General features: G+C 39.4%; 1 protein-coding gene across 9 annotated transcripts in view; it reads left to right on the top strand.

The window, feature by feature from the left end:
- PHF21A (PHD finger protein 21A) overlaps nt 1–15,764 on the top strand; it is a 171,455-nt gene that overhangs the window by 119,795 nt on the left and 35,896 nt on the right. For all 9 annotated transcript variants that reach the window (XM_032488531.1, XM_032488533.1, XM_032488530.1 and 6 more), the window contains 4 exons: nt 3,912–4,115; nt 10,211–10,462; nt 11,682–11,771; nt 15,095–15,388. In XM_032488531.1, coding sequence (XP_032344422.1) covers nt 3,912–4,115; nt 10,211–10,462; nt 11,682–11,771; nt 15,095–15,388 — 840 coding nt within the window. The remainder of the gene's footprint in view (nt 1–3,911; nt 4,116–10,210; nt 10,463–11,681; nt 11,772–15,094; nt 15,389–15,764) is intronic.

Below are 15,764 nucleotides of genomic sequence, written 5' to 3'. Positions count from 1 at the left end.
ATGCTGAGTAGAAAAAGTTGAGTGACTGTGTAGAAAAACAGAGACTTGAGGCACTAGCATCCAACTGTGGAGAGTAGGGCCTTATGCCTGGAGTTTGTTTTGAGAGAAGCTCTCTAAAATTAGTGTGAAAATTTGATGGAAATAAACTGGTGGCTCTATTGAAGGAGTGGGGCCTATCCTTCCATCTCTGCATCTCCCTTCTGTATTGACCAAGGCCATGGCACTTGGAATGATTGACTTAGATAGCAGAAAAATTAACCCAATTTTCTGCTGAATTGGACCTATAAACTTCTCTGTTTTTCTTTGTGATTTGTCTTGCTGTCGTGTGAACATGTTTATAGTATCGCTGAATGTCACAATATTGATCATGGTGACTACCTGTCTCAGAAACTGTGACTTCAAGTGTCAGAAGCCCTGTGAACCCTTCTGCCTGAACAAGCCCTGCTGAAACCTAGTGATGTGAATGTCAGAGGAGTCGGAGGCTTGAAATCACATGCTGGGTTTATGGAGCAGTTCTTGACAGATGGATTGAAGGGGGTGTTGCTGGCCATCCTGGATGCCTGGCACATTGATTTATTGTTTATTGAAAATGTATTAAGGAGATACATAATAAGATGATAAATTTTTAACTTTTTCTCCCTCCCTTCATTTTTTCCAACTTTTCCTTTTTCATTTCTTTCATTCCACCCCCACCCCCACTTTTTTTTTTAGCTCTTATTAACCTGTTAGTGAGTGATGAATGGCCAGTTTGTGAGACTTAGCCTTTTTCTCAAAGCTTCAGGATAATGTTCCAAGATAATCAGTTATGTTTAAAGGGCTCCTTTATATGTGAATAACATTGAAAATATCAAATTGTTCATGTGAGTATAACCTTCATTAGTGACCAGTAGAAGTCATGATTTCTTTGTTTAAAACACATAGTGGTAAAAGTATAGGCTCACTCCATGTGGAGATGAGAGGCTACCTAAGACCCTAGCTTGATACCACGCAGCTAAGATTTATGCAACATTATAGCTGTGTTCTCCCACTGCTACCCAGAATTGGTACTGGCCCAGATGGAGGTCCTGCTGGAGTTCATGTGACTGTTGTAGTTGCCAGAGCTGCAAGACTGAACTAGGACAGGCTGGACTGTGGAACCTAGGAAAGCCAACTGCTGCTCACGGCAGCTCTCCTTTATTCGCCGACCCTTAAGAGTGTGCACAGCCTCTTTTCACCTAAGGAGCACCTCCACTGCAGAGCTCCCCGAACTTTAGATCATTGATTTTCAAAATGCAGTGAATAGATGTTTAATTGACAGAAGGCATCAGTGCTTCCTCTGAACGTTGATGTTTTAAAAAAATTTCACAGACACGGACAACTACACACTTAGTATTCTTCTAATCTTCTGGTGAACACAGCAAGGATTGCCGGGGCAATGCATTTTTGAGCGGCTCTCTGAAAGATGCCAGCACCTTCTTTCAAATAAGACATTATTCAGCTCATATGATCTGACCCATGTCCAGTCTGCACAGCTCGCTCTCTCCTTTTTTCCGCCTTTTCTCAAGGACTAATGTAAGTTTGCAAGGGTTTTGACACCCCCCGCTTTGTTTCAGGCCCTGGGGGAGGAACAGTTGTGAATGCAACGTGACTCACTGACTCCCACTTTCCTGATTCTGGTTCTGATTGGTCGTCACCTTGCTCTAGCCATATGGCTGCAGAGTACTCTAGCCTGCATCCCTTTCTTGTTCTTTCCCCTACTGTTGCCTTCTGTTGTACATAGCACTGGGAGTGGGTTCCCAGCTTTGTCTCTTGCTTCTAGTTTAACCCGGTTAGGCAGTAGGTAGGAGAGCACCCTGTATCTCCTAAGGATGGCTGTAGAGGAGAAAAACACCCTTTCCTTTTGTGCCTGGTACAGTAATTATCTAGTTTCCTGTGCTGTTTTTGTTCAGAGTTTATTTTTTGGCAGATATCACATTTGTGTTGTATTATTTACTCCTGATTTCTCTCCTCCCCCTGATTTAAGCTGGGATGATTTGTTTTTGTGTTTTTGGTAAAAATTCTTGGTCCCTTTCTCTAGCTGCTGATGCTACACTTTAGCTAGTTTGTTAATATGTTTGATTAATGCTGATTAATGTGTTGGGGAGGGAGACAGAAAGCAACTCTAAATATGTCTTTAATTGTAAATGTCGAAATGTTCTGGCAGTCACTAAGCAATAAAATCTGCAAGTGACACTCAGAATTATCCATAGCGCCACTGCTGTTACTTCCCCTTCTCCTAAACTGTATCCATTCAATTACTCTGCATTTTGTACTTGAGAAATAGGATTTGAAAGTTATTTTTATAAGAATTTGATATTTTTATTAATTTGCATTTTTAGTATTCTGCAGATGGTTTCTGGAAGACTTTGGACTGTGCATCTTTTCTTTTTAATATTTAACTACTCAAAGACAAAGTGCTAGAAAAGTATAAAGTATAGCAGACTTTTCCCCCCAAAATTGGCCTTTATATGCTGTTTTCATTGCCTAAAAAAATACTAAAAATTTTCCCAAGAATACATATTGTATTGACTTAAAGGTTTTAAAAATCCATTTTGTAAATATCTTAATGTTCAAATATGTTAAGCAAGTAACCTTCAAGTTTGAATTCTTTAGAGAATATGTGTAGTGAGGTTGATTAAACTCATAAGCAAGAATGTGAAAATCAACCTGGCCCTTACGATTTCACTTAACCCTTTATTTAAAGATCTTCATTCACTTCTTCTCTATTTAATGCTGTTCTGTATTAGAGAATAGCAGTCTATTTTTGCCAGAAATAACAAACCTCAGCTGATGAGCTCGCTTGACAGTGGAGGAGAGGAGTGCTGCCTGTACTTTCTTCCCGACATTAGAGCAGGAGAGTCAGAACCCAGGTCTGGCCCCAGATGGTTATTTTCTCTGAGCCACTACCCAGTCTTTGGTCCATCACTTTACACATCATGTGAGGAGAACCAGGACAGTAACTTAGCTGCATCCTTCTAGATGCAGAGTTTAGTTGTGAACAAAATAAGTCCTTCGCCCACGTGGAGCTTACATTCTGTTGAAATATATTATTGTAGTAATGAAGGTTTATCCAAATACACAGTTTTTTTAAATTTGAACAAGGTCTAGAAAATTCAAAAAAACCTTAATTTTAAATTTTCATCCCATGTAACTAAAACTCTACTCAGCCTAAACAAATGTATGTGTTTCCACAAATCCTGTCGCAGCAAAGCAGTCTGCTCATGAGTTACATGCTTCAGTAATTTAGAAGGTCTATTGTATATATTGTATAGTGCTGGGAATAAGGTTTCTTTGTTTAAAAGCCTGTTTAATGTTTGAAACTGGGATAGATACATGATATTTGTTTGATTAAAAAAGTAATAATTAGTTAATAACTAATAAAAATGACTGGTATCTATGTTATCAGATGCAAAAAAAAAAAAAAAGTACCTGCCAATCTGTAGGAATCCTAAGGACGTTGTTAATCACCTCATTTTACAGAACAGGAAATTGAGGCATAGATAGGTTAAGCGATTTGACCAACATCATATAGGTGGTAAGTAGCAAAACTGAAATTTGAATTGAGGCAGTATGTCTCCAAAGTCATGTCTTTACTGCTACGCTATACTGCCCTTCCAGCCTAGCACACTAAGCTGATAATAGCCAAGGAATCTTAGCTCTGCTGTGTGACCTCCATTAGCATTTCTTCTCATCTGTGTGCCTCAGTTACCCTTTATGTATAAAATGTTTCTTATGCCATGGGTTTCTCCTCAGTTGTTGAATCTGTAAATTTTAGATGTAACGGGTTTTAGGTTAAGAAAAGATGTCAGAGGCATATAATTGCTGCATATTTCTATATAGCTGATAGAACGATATTCTGATAGATTTTATTCTTTTTTATCCTCATTTGGTAGAAAAGAGTAGTTGAACAGCTACGGAAGAACCTGATAGTAAAGCAAGAACAACCAGACAAGTTCCAAATACAGCCATTGCCACAATCTGAAAACAAACTACAAACAGCACAGCAGCAACCACTACAGCAGCTACAGCAGCAGCAGCAGTACCACCACCACCACGCCCAGTCAGCTGCATCCTCTCCCAACCTGACTGCTTCACAGGTACACGTGTGGGTGGAGCGCTGCAAGCTTCATGCTATAGGCTGATTTGTTATTGGTCACGGACAACTGGGTCTTGTTTCAGACTGTATTAAGCTCAACTAGCACTAAACAAAAGTTACTTTGGTTACTTTTTTATAGTACAACTGGGATAAGAATCACTTGAAATTCATTGGCAGAAGGAAATAACATTATTAAGGAGTAAAAGTTAAATGATTTCCCACTTGGCCAAAGAAGGGGGAAAGGTAATCAATGACAAAGGAAAATCACTTCTCTGTGTTAGAACAGAACTAAAGTGTTACTTTGAATTTCTGAAAGTATTTATTTGCACTTGTTCTAAAAAATCTGTGTGACTTGACTTCTTCAGGAATTGTTTTTCTGGAATTCTTAGCAATTAAGTATAGAGATATTCCAGGATCAGTGCCCTTGGAACCAGGTAGAAAGAGGCATTTAGAAAGTTGTATGTTTCCATTGTTCACAGAAACAAAATACTCATTTCCAAATCCACATTCACCTCTTAGGAGAATGCGTTTCTGTTCTGAAGGAAATGGAAGCTACAGGTCACAAGTAGCACTAAGGCATGGAAGCTTAAGAACATTGTTTTTTTGTGTGTGTGGGGGGGTGGTAATTAGGTTTATTTATTTATTCTTTAACAGAGGTACTGGGGATTGAACCCAGGACCTTGTACGTGCTAAGCACATGCTCTGCCCCTCTAATATCCTCCCCCTCTAATAACATTCTAATTGGTGTAGCTGTGCATATGATTTCACTGAAAGGGATATTTTCACAAGCAAATGATGTGAAGGTATCGAAGTAGTCAAGGTACACAAAAAGGACATATTTGGGGATGACATTCAGTTAAGTATTCATGCTCGATCTCCAAACACTTATATGTAATGTGGACCAAACCTTTTAAAATGGGACGCTTGAGCAGTGGTTCTCGATTCTTGGAGGTCACAGACCCCTTTAGGACTGTTGAAAGCCATGAATTTCCTCCCCAGAAAAATACACATTTATACCTAATACACTCATTTTTGCACATCGTTTCAAAAACTTTGGGATCTTCTAAAACCTAAGCATGGATACCTCTCACCCACCAACACCATCTTCACTATAGTTTTATATGTAGAGGAAAAGATTTTAGTTTACTTGATCATTCACTGTTTATGGACACTGGGCTGGTTCAGATACAATATTTTGCAAATGAAAAATACATTACTTATAAAAATACTGAAGATTACTAAGTCGTTGACATTTATAGAGGTTACTATGTACTGGCACCCTCCTAAGTGCTTTACATGTGTAATGTACGCAGCTCGCACCCCAACCCTAGTAAGGACAGTGTTGTTGTTATTATTGTTATTATCTCTGTTTGTTAGAAAAGAAAAGTAAGGCACAGAGAAATTAAGCAATTACCTAAAATCATATTTGTAGTATATGGTAGAGCCAAGATTTTAACCCCCATATTCTGACTGAGAAAAGCTCTCCTTTTGCTGGTCTTCTATACTGCCACACAATACCAAATGAAAAATAGAAAAGAAAAGAAATCAAATCTCAACATTATATAAAACACCAGAGAAGGAAAATGAGGAATCTCTGTTGTAAATCAGGTAACTAGAGTAGCCTACATCATTTTTATCCTAATCTCCAAGATTAATTGAAAATTAGGCATCCAAACTGACTTTAAGAGCCCTCTGACCAGAATTTATATTTCTTCTAAAAGATTGCCTATCAGTTTACTTTTGTTGGAGTTTTAAATGGAGTTGGATTGGTTGTCCTCTTCCCAAAGTACAGTTTGATCAAAAAGTGTTTGTGTAGAAGGAGTGTGGTATATAATTCATTGTTTCCTGGTATGTGGGAGTTTTCTCTTTTAACCCATGGAAACTTCCTGTTCTAGTGCCATTCCACAGCACACAAATCAGAGAAAATACTCATGTAACACGTACAATAGCTGTTCTCTTCTCTCTGGTAATCTGAGTTCTGTGCTGCTTTGGAGTGGTAACAGGAAGGGCCTAGGGCTGTCCCCAGAACAGTGTTAACGTGGCATCTCTCCATCTGAGAGCCCACCTCATACGCTTAATTGATTTAGCTAAGTGTGTTTTATGTTATTTTGTTTTGTTTAGTGTTAAAAGCCAAAAGATCGCTAGGTTTTGGGGTTTGTTTTTATAGTAAACTGCCAGTAAGTGTTTATTGGGTGCTCTCTGTGTGCTGGCTTCTAGTATACAAAGCGGTAGTAATGATCCCTGCCTAGAATCTGGTATACAATGATACTTATTTTCATTCATTATGTAAATATTCATTGATTCTCTACTATATGCAAGCACTGTGCTAAGCAATGTAGAGGATAAATTCACAAATAAGACAGGGTTTCTGTCTTCAAGAATTCAAAAAAATTTAGAGAAAGAGAGGAAGATATAAACAGCTAACAAAGAAGAATAAATGGAAGTACCACCTAGGAGCTGTGAAATACCAGAGGATGGTAATATTGACTAGAGGGGTCAGTGTGCTTCATAAAGGAGGTGGCTTCTGACCAGGGCCTTGACAGATAAATGAGATTTCAGTGACAGAGCAGAGGGTGAGGAGCATCAAGGTGTAGAGAACAAGGTGAACAGAAGTATAGACCAAAAAAGTAAATGCATGCCCTGGAAGTAGCAAGGAGGCTGATGTGGCTGGAGCATGGATTCCAGGAAATGATGGAGAGGGAGATAAAGCCAGAAAGGAAGGGAAAGGCTAGCTTGTGGAAGCTCTCTGATGTGTGGCAGAGCTTTTGGGGGTCTTGGCAGTTACAGGGAGTCATTAAAGGGTCATGAAGTGAAGGATGAGTGGGAATTTTAATATATGACATATATTAAATATCTTAAGTCCAGAAAGGATTGACTATTAATTAGCAATCTGTGTGGGCAGGGAGGAGATGCTAGGAAGAGAAAGTTTTTTATTCCGTATCAAGTGATTAGCATGTACCAAGGCATGGAGGAGTCGGGGACCAGATCCCTTTACTTAGCTAACTCCAACCCAGTCTTGTATGTATATTTTGAAATTTTTCCAATCTACAGAAAAAAACGAAAGAACAGTTGAATACAGGTATACTCTTCAACTTATATTCACAACCCTGTCATTTTTAATGATGTAATGCAAATGTAAAGGAGCATGCAGTTATTAAAACCAAACAAAATAAACCCTTATAGTAAAAAGAGGGGGGTTCTACTGGCAGTTGTTTGATTGTACAACACTTACCTTCCATTCAAAATTAAATGAGTAGTTTAAAATAGATGTGGAAGTTAATCAGGGCCCATAGTGACAATCCCTCTAAGTTCTGATTTGTACATTGATGGGAGTCAATCTTTTTAAAATCAATACTTCATGCTTTGCAGGTTAAAAAAAAAACAATAATAACTTAGCAAAAAAGTAAATAAAAGGATTTTACTCTTACTGCTTCTTGCCAGGTGTTTTCTGCATTAATTTCATGCAATTTGGGTTTTGGGTTTTGTCAAAATGAAAGAACCCCTTCAAGAAATTGGGGAAACTGCTGTCATCTCTTGAAGGTGATCATACTTGCACAGCATCAGTCAGCCAAGGACTAATCACAGCTTCCTTAAAAACAATTTTCTTTATTGTCGGACACCTTTGCTCTCTGTGTCTTCTCTTCCTCCTGCCAGAACAATTCAGAGGTTTTCATTAGGCTTGGATATCAAAATTCTAGATTCTTTTTTGTCATCTAAACTCAAAACTCAAGAGTTTGGTTTATGTTTCCTAATACATAGAATAAGGACCAGACTAAGACTGAAGATCTAAGCAAAACCTGTGTCAATACCTGGTGTCAGTGAAAGATTAACAAATGTATTCTTCAAAAACTTTTCATTTGTGCATATTGTACCAAGTCTTGTGCTTGTATGTACAGAGTTATGTAGATGCTAGGATACATGTAGTGAAATTAGCTACAACTCAATATTATAAAGTAGAATAAAAATGCTAACCTAAGATGTGAACAAACTTGTTAGGTTTCAGTGTTTTTTTAGTGTTGAAGTTAATGGTAAGTATAGAATTCAGGTGAGTTTGAGATTTTACTCACTTTTTAAGAATAATCACTTTAGGATTATTCAAAATATCGATAATGACTTACCTGAACCAAGGATGTTTCAAACAAAAGTATATTGACCTCTTTTAAAACAGTAACAACATGCACAACTGTTTCTAAAATCCATATTAGTGAATTCTGCTGATTAGAGCTTTTCTTCCATAACCCATAGTGGCACCAGCATTGAACGCCACCTGATGGGACTTGCTCACCACTTCAAAAGTTTTTTGTATTTAAATGTTTTAAATTGAAAGATAGAGCTAATATCACACTGGGTTAAAAACACTTATTAAAAATGGCTGGTAATGTAAAGTCAGTCCTTGCTGCAATACTTCTGTAATGTTTCTGATGATAAATAACATTTAGCTTTCATTTGGTTTTCATCACTGATAGGCAGTTGACAACCTGCTACCTCCTAAAATAAACAATTATCAGTGTTCCCCTTTTACTCCCATTTCACATTTGAGGGCACAGTGGCAAGGAGAATAAACTCCTGTTTTGTTGACTTAGAGGAGAGGAAACAGATTTGGGTGCTTTTAATTACAGGCATCGGTGGATTGCTGATTAGGCTGTGGGATAGATGAGGCCGGATTATTACATTTTTTTGGTTAGAAGAAAAAAAAAGATGTTAAAAGATTAGATAATACATACATGTGTGTATGTGTTTAAGGCGGAAAAATTACCTAGAAGCAAACAACTTAATATACGAGGTCTTGCATAGATGCTGAACTAGACATTCACAAAGCAATCTGTCCAGATCTGTTTTAGGGAGAGTGGGGTCCCTTTCCGTGGTGGAGGGAAGTGCTGTCCAGTAGAACTTTCTGCAGCATTGGAAATTTCCTCACTGTCCAGTTTGGTAGCCACTAGCCACATGTGGCTGTTGAATGCTTGAAATGTGGCTAGTGTAATTGAGGAACTGATGTTTTCTTTTTTATTTTGTTTTAATTAAATTTAAATACCAGCATGTGGCCAGTAGCTATCAAATTGGAGAGTGCAAGTGTAGAGTAAGAAGAAAAAGGTAGAATAATATCAAAATCAGAACCAACGGGTTAGACCAGATCAGTTTTCATGTTCCTGAAATGTCTCTGTCTTGAGTGACTAGTGGCACTGGATAGATGTGTGTGTCATGTAACGAGGTTGTTTATATTCTCTTGTTTTGTAACTGACTCCTTTAATTAACATAAAGCCTAGAAAAATACAGCTTCACAGCCATAGCAGCACTTCTGGAGCATCAGTCTAGTCCTCTCCCCTCAGTTTAGACTCTGATCTGTAAGACTTTTTGAAACCCAGGTGTTTTTGTTTCTACCTTGTCACATCTTACTGCGTCTTTGATCACTTCTGCAGCAGTTCTCCAGAGAAAAGATTGTAAGTAGTGACTCATATCCCTTTGGTATCAAGAGCCAGTATTTACTATACTAGTTGGTTAATAGGTTTTCCTATGCAGAGTTTGGGATTTACTGTCTTTGAGGCAAAAATTATACTAATTCTCACATGAGTTTCCCTTCCTCCTCTCCAGGATGACACTCAAAAAAATTAAAAGACACTGTCCTTTTATCCCAGCTTTTGTGTCACAGCAGGCCGATAACCAGAATTATATGGTAGCTTTCTTCATATTGATGAGGTTGTAGCAATTAAGGATAGAGATGGTTTGTACCTCATTGATTTGCAACTTCTACAAAGTTTAAATTAATTGAGAGAAAGCAAAGGATTAGAAAAACCAGAAGAAACAGGTACACTCATATTCTGTATCTGTAAGTCCACCCCTTTCCTTGTTAAAAACCCTGTGCCCATATTAGCCTGTAGTTATTACTAGAACTTGAAGCTAAATTTGAGAACTCTGGCAAACTATAGATTGCCTTTCCCTGTAATAGGAACTGTGCTCTGTGTACACAAAAGAAATGTTGTTATACCAAGAAACTTGACTGATTATGAGAATTATTGCTTTGTTTCATTCTGGAGATGAGCATATTGTTTAGTGGGATCACACTTCAGTGTCCTAATACCTGTTCTCCGTGTCTCCTAGAAGACTGTAACTACAGCTTCTATGATTACCACAAAGACACTACCTCTCGTCTTGAAAGCAGCAACTGCGACCATGCCTGCCTCTGTTGTGGGCCAGAGACCTACCATTGCTATGGTGACCGCCATCAACAGTCAGAAGGCTGTGCTCAGCACTGATGTGCAGAACACACCAGTCAACCTCCAGACGTCTAGTAAGGTCACTGGGCCTGGGGCAGAGGCTGTCCAAATTGTGGCAAAAAACACAGTCACTCTGGTAAGCCAGCAGCTGCTACTCATGTGTGCTCACATGAGAGGGTTCAGGATATGCATTTGTAGAGTATATCCATTTTATGCTTCTGCTGGATTTTCTAGTCTCCATCACTCTCATACTATACCAAATTCTCCTTTGGGGCTGACAAGGGAACATGGCATTCCTACTGTCTATTCAAGTAACTATAGAGGTGTCCTGACACCAAGGACCAAAACTCTTTCAGGCATTATCTGAGGTCAAAGTATGACTTGACTTGAGGGGGAAATGTCCTTCACAGAGGCATTCACACTGTTTTCACATATCTCTCCCCCATCTTATCCACAGTCATTCCTGTGAAACTTGAGTGCTTAAGCTCTCTGGTGCTATATTACTAATTTGGGGAAAACACTCTGCTGAATTCTTTTAGTTTGCTGTTCCTTGAAATTGCACCCAGGAAGTACTGGAGTTAGTTGGGACACTTTAAAAATATTCTAGAAACTCACAAATTAACAGTGTTCATGTCTAAGGTCTATCAGAAAAAAGATCCCAGAAGGAAGAAGTACTTGAACAAAAATCATTCTTGAGATTTCTAGGGTAAAACCATCTAGAAGCTGATGTTCTCAGAAGCTTGGGGATAATATATCCAAATTGTGGTTTAAACATACGCTCCTAAAATGGAAGCTAAGAGCTCTTGGTAGCTTTTAAATAATGACTAGTGGTGAGTGAAACTAGAGAGCATTAAAATGAAGCTTACTACTTACCCAGGAATCTTTAGAGAAGTAACCAGACAACTCCGCCAGACACTGAGAGTTAGGAAGTTCTCTCTAGGAACAAAGCCATTCACTGTTAGATAAAGCTCCTGTATTAGGAAATAGCCCATTTGTTCTAGGCAGCAAGTTTGATTTTTACGTTGAATCCAGTCTTGACTTTTAAAATGCCTGAGTGCAGGAGTTCATGAGTGTCAAAGGAAGTTGTCTAAGATTGCTGAGCCTGCTGTGTTCTACATTAGGTGAATAAGGAAACCGAAATGTGGTTGGTTCACATGGGGTAAGGCATGCAAGTGGGAGAGTAAAACAGTTTCGTAGGTAGTATTCATTCAGATGATTAATTCTACAATGAAAGCTTATAGAAAATATTGTCTGATCCAGAGAATAATGATACTGGAAAATACTTTAAGAATGCCTAGCTTTGATACTGAATAATTATTGTCCTCTCTGATTTAGTTATCTTTCTCATTTTTTAGCAGGTTCAGGCAACACCTCCTCAGCCCATCAAAGTACCACAGTTTATCCCCCCTCCTAGACTCACTCCACGTCCGAACTTTCTTCCACAGGTGAGTAAATGAATGACAAGCCCAGTGATGGGTCAGGTGGGACAGAAATCCTCGTGGGCCCTTTCTGAGCAGCCTGTGATGCACTTGTCAGCTCATCTGTCAGATCCCATTTAGCTAAATATTCTAGCTGCTGATCTCTGTACTATGAAGAAGCTTGTTTTATCATCTGGGTTTCTTAGCAGTGACCAAAGAAGTAAGAAAAAGGAAAATTTCCTAAATATAAAATAATTAAGATAACACCATTTTAAACCTTATAATGTTAACTTACTGGACGAATTTAGCCAAAACTGCCTGCCAGTGAGGAAGGAATGCAGTTATCACTTTTTTCCCCCCACTATATGCCAAAGAGAGTAAGGAAGGAAAAATAGCCAAACTAACCATTGAAAGGTACTCAGTTCTGCTCTGGAAAGTGATGGCATTGAGCATCATACTTAAACCCAAAGCCTTGTTGATTAAGATTTACACTAGGAAACTGCACAGGGAACTTTCTACCTAGGCTCAAGCAACTCTGCCTGCCCATATTCTCCTGAGTGTATTCTTCCATCATTTGGGCTGAACTCACCATTCTCATGGCAGAATGTCAGGATTGCCCCAGTCTGGACCTTGAGGGGAGTTGACTTGCCTGGTAGAAAGGTTGGGATTTCCTATCTGAGGCCCCAGCTTTCAGGCAAATAGAGAAGGGAAAAGAAGTTTGGGACCAAAGGTGATTTTTGAATTGCCTCTGGAGATGGAATGGACAGTGCTAACATGATACAAGAGTATTTTGATTGTTCATCAGATAAATCTTTAGTACCTTAGCTATCAGAAGGTTATGCAGTTTTCAGGAGAGTTCTTTGCCTCCTAGAGCTTCAGACACATGTACAGGCAATTATCATGTCCATTATGGGAAGTACCTTGTGGTCTGAGAACACATGGGAAGGACACCCAACTCATTCTTAAAAGTTATTACAGAAAGTTTCCTTGAAAGATTGACATTCAGTCTTAGACCCAAAATCCCAGTGAAGTTAACCTGAGAGAATTTTGGAGGAAGAAAAAAAAAGTCCCAGGCAGAGGGCAGAACATATATGCAAGTCCAGGGTGGAGAGATGCATGTAAGCTTAAGAACCAAAGGTGATTTCATGTGGCTGAGCACAGGAGTAAGAGCTGAGGCTGGAGAAGCCCATTGGGCCAGAGCCTTTGGAACCTTGTAGGATACATAGGAATTGGACCCTTTTCCTAGGAACAGTGGAGATCCATTAAATTATTTTCAAACAAGTATTGGACGTGATCAGATTTTTGTTTTAGAAAATTCCCTCTTAACCACTGCATGGAGAATAGTTAGGAGATTGTCAGGACTGGCAGGAAGGACAGTTAGGATGTTGTCAGCAGTAACAGTGCACTAGGTACTTTATGAGGGTTATCTATTTTAATCCTCACAACAACCCTGTGAAAGCAGATACTGCTCTTTTTTAGATGAGGAATCTAAGGTTTAGTCTGTGTTTTTCAAATGATGGGTCATGACCCATTAGTAGGCTGTGAAATTAATTTAGTGGATTGTAAGCAGAGTTCTTAAACAAAATAAGCAAAATAGAATAGGAAATACTAGAGTACATAACACGTAAGTATTGTCTCATGAAGTTATAGAGGAATAGATACATATCTGTATGTGAGTACTGGTTACGGTGTGAATTGTATTCCCTGTTATGTGTCTGCAGCAACCACTGCAAGGTTGTCTTAGGTGCAGCTAAATATTCAGACTCACAAGACTGTTAAGGGCCACACTTGACACCAGCCTGCTTGGAATGATATAGGACAGAAACTAGAGCTTGACAGCAAGACAGCATCAGACATTTTTCTTCAGTGGGAGACCCTATAGTGTCCATATGGCAGTGTCTACAGCTGTCCAGGGATAGCTCAGGTACAGGGAAATGAGATCTTTATCAGGAAAGTGGGAGAGCCACCCTCGCACAGAAGCCTTATGCCTCACAGGAGCCCAATAGATCTTTTAACAACTGCATAGGCATGGCTTTTAAGGTCCCTGCAGTGGACGTGCCCAGTTATGAGTCACCCCACTTTAGGAAGTCCAAAGCATGGTGTCTCATCAAATATTTTTAATTCTCCCCACTGAGATTTGATTTAGCAATAAGGGGTCATTTTTACCATAGGCAGTGTTGCCTGCTAACATAGTTGACATTCTTGCTCTTACTAGGTTTCCAGGGGTATACATCTGGAGAGTTAACTGAAGGTCAGACCCTTATGCATAGGATAAAGGATTTTGCCCACAGGTTCACAGTTTAGAAAGTTTGAAAAATACTGGCTTCAAGAGATCAGGTATGTTATCTGAGGTTACACAACTAAGTGGTAGAACCAGGATTTGAACACAGGCAAGGCTGACCCCATGTGTTTAATCACAGTTTTCTGCCACTGTTTCAGTAAGCCAGACACAAGCTAGAGTAGTGGCAATGAGGATAGAAAGCAGACATATTTGAGAAGGATTTAGGAAGAAGAGGTAGAGTAGGAAGCATTAGGAATGATTCTGGAGTTTATTTAGTAAGAAAAGGCCATTTACTGAGATGATGATTGTAGGAAGAAGAAAGGGTTGGAGGAAGAAGTTGATGAGTTTCAGACATGCTGATTTTGAACTTCTTGTGAAATTTCCAAGTAGATATGTCTAACAGGCAGTGGAATGTATGATTCTGAAGTTCAGGAAATATCGGTCCTGAGATATAAGCATGGAAGTCTTTAGTACTGGATGGTAATTGAAGCCATAGGATGGGTGAGAGCTCCCAAGAGGAGTGAGGACATTGGAAAGAAAAGGGATTCTAGGGCAAAATCCTGAGAAATACTTACATTTTGGATTGGGCAGAGGTAGAGGAATCTACAAAGGAGATTTAGAGAAGGAGTGGCCAAAAATGAAGAGTTAGAGGACCAGAAATGGGGGTGAACTGAAGCTGTGGATAGGAAGATATTCAGAATACGTATTAAGGCCATTGGCAGCATTATTGCCATGTTGGGCACAAGTTCTGGGTGGGACCAGTCCCTGGATTAGGCATTTGACCTCAGCCTGAAGAGGCAGCATGGTATAGGACAGGGAGCTAAGGTTTGGAATAAGAATAACTGCATTCTAGGGTAGCATTTGGATCGTCTTAAGAGCTGATGCATCTTTTATAAGATTATTTATCCTGAGAGCTATAGAATTAATAATACCAAAATGAATATTAATAAGTATTTGTACTGAATACCACTTCACATATATAGTATAGAAGATCTGACAATGTCTAAGACTTAAATAGGACTTGAGAATTACCTTTAAGTAATATGATAATTGTTTTCTTTCTTCATAGGTTCGACCCAAGCCTGTGGCCCAGAATAACATTCCTATTGCCCCAGCACCTCCTCCCATGCTTGCAGCTCCTCAGCTTATCCAGAGGCCCGTCATGCTGACCAAGTTCACCCCCACAACCCTCCCTACCTCCCAGAATTCCATCCACCCCGTCCGTGTCGTCAATGGGCAGACTGCAACCATAGCCAAAACGTTCCCCATGGCCCAGCTCACCAGCATTGTGATAGCTACTCCAGGGACCAGACTCGCTGGACCTCAAACTGTACAGCTTAGCAAGCCAAGCCTTGAAAAACAGGTACAGACAGAGCATGCACCTGCTACGGGCAGTAGCTTTGCCATTGAGGCTGCGTGGTCTGTAAGGATCTTATATTCTCAAGGTCTCCTTATCTCAGCACCATTATCTACCGCTTTTCCTGTGATAATTTATTCACAGTGCAGAAGGACCATTCTTACTGAAGAAAGTTGGGTTGCTTTACCCTTATAGATGGGTTTAGATTCCTGTGTAAGTGAGCTCCCCCTGCTGGTTCTGAAGCAGAAATTCACAGATGGATTCCACTACCCTCAGTCAAGAAGCACAGATGAGATAGTAAACAGAAGATGCCACATTAGTTTCGGCCCAGTAAGAACCCAGATGAAGATATCACTGAAAGTCAGGAAGGATAAACAAAACA

This window comes from Camelus ferus, chromosome 10 (genome assembly GCF_009834535.1).
Source record: "Camelus ferus isolate YT-003-E chromosome 10, BCGSAC_Cfer_1.0, whole genome shotgun sequence".
Classification (NCBI taxonomy): domain Eukaryota; kingdom Metazoa; phylum Chordata; class Mammalia; order Artiodactyla; family Camelidae; genus Camelus; species Camelus ferus.
This window is presented reverse-complemented; position numbering and strand designations above follow the sequence as displayed.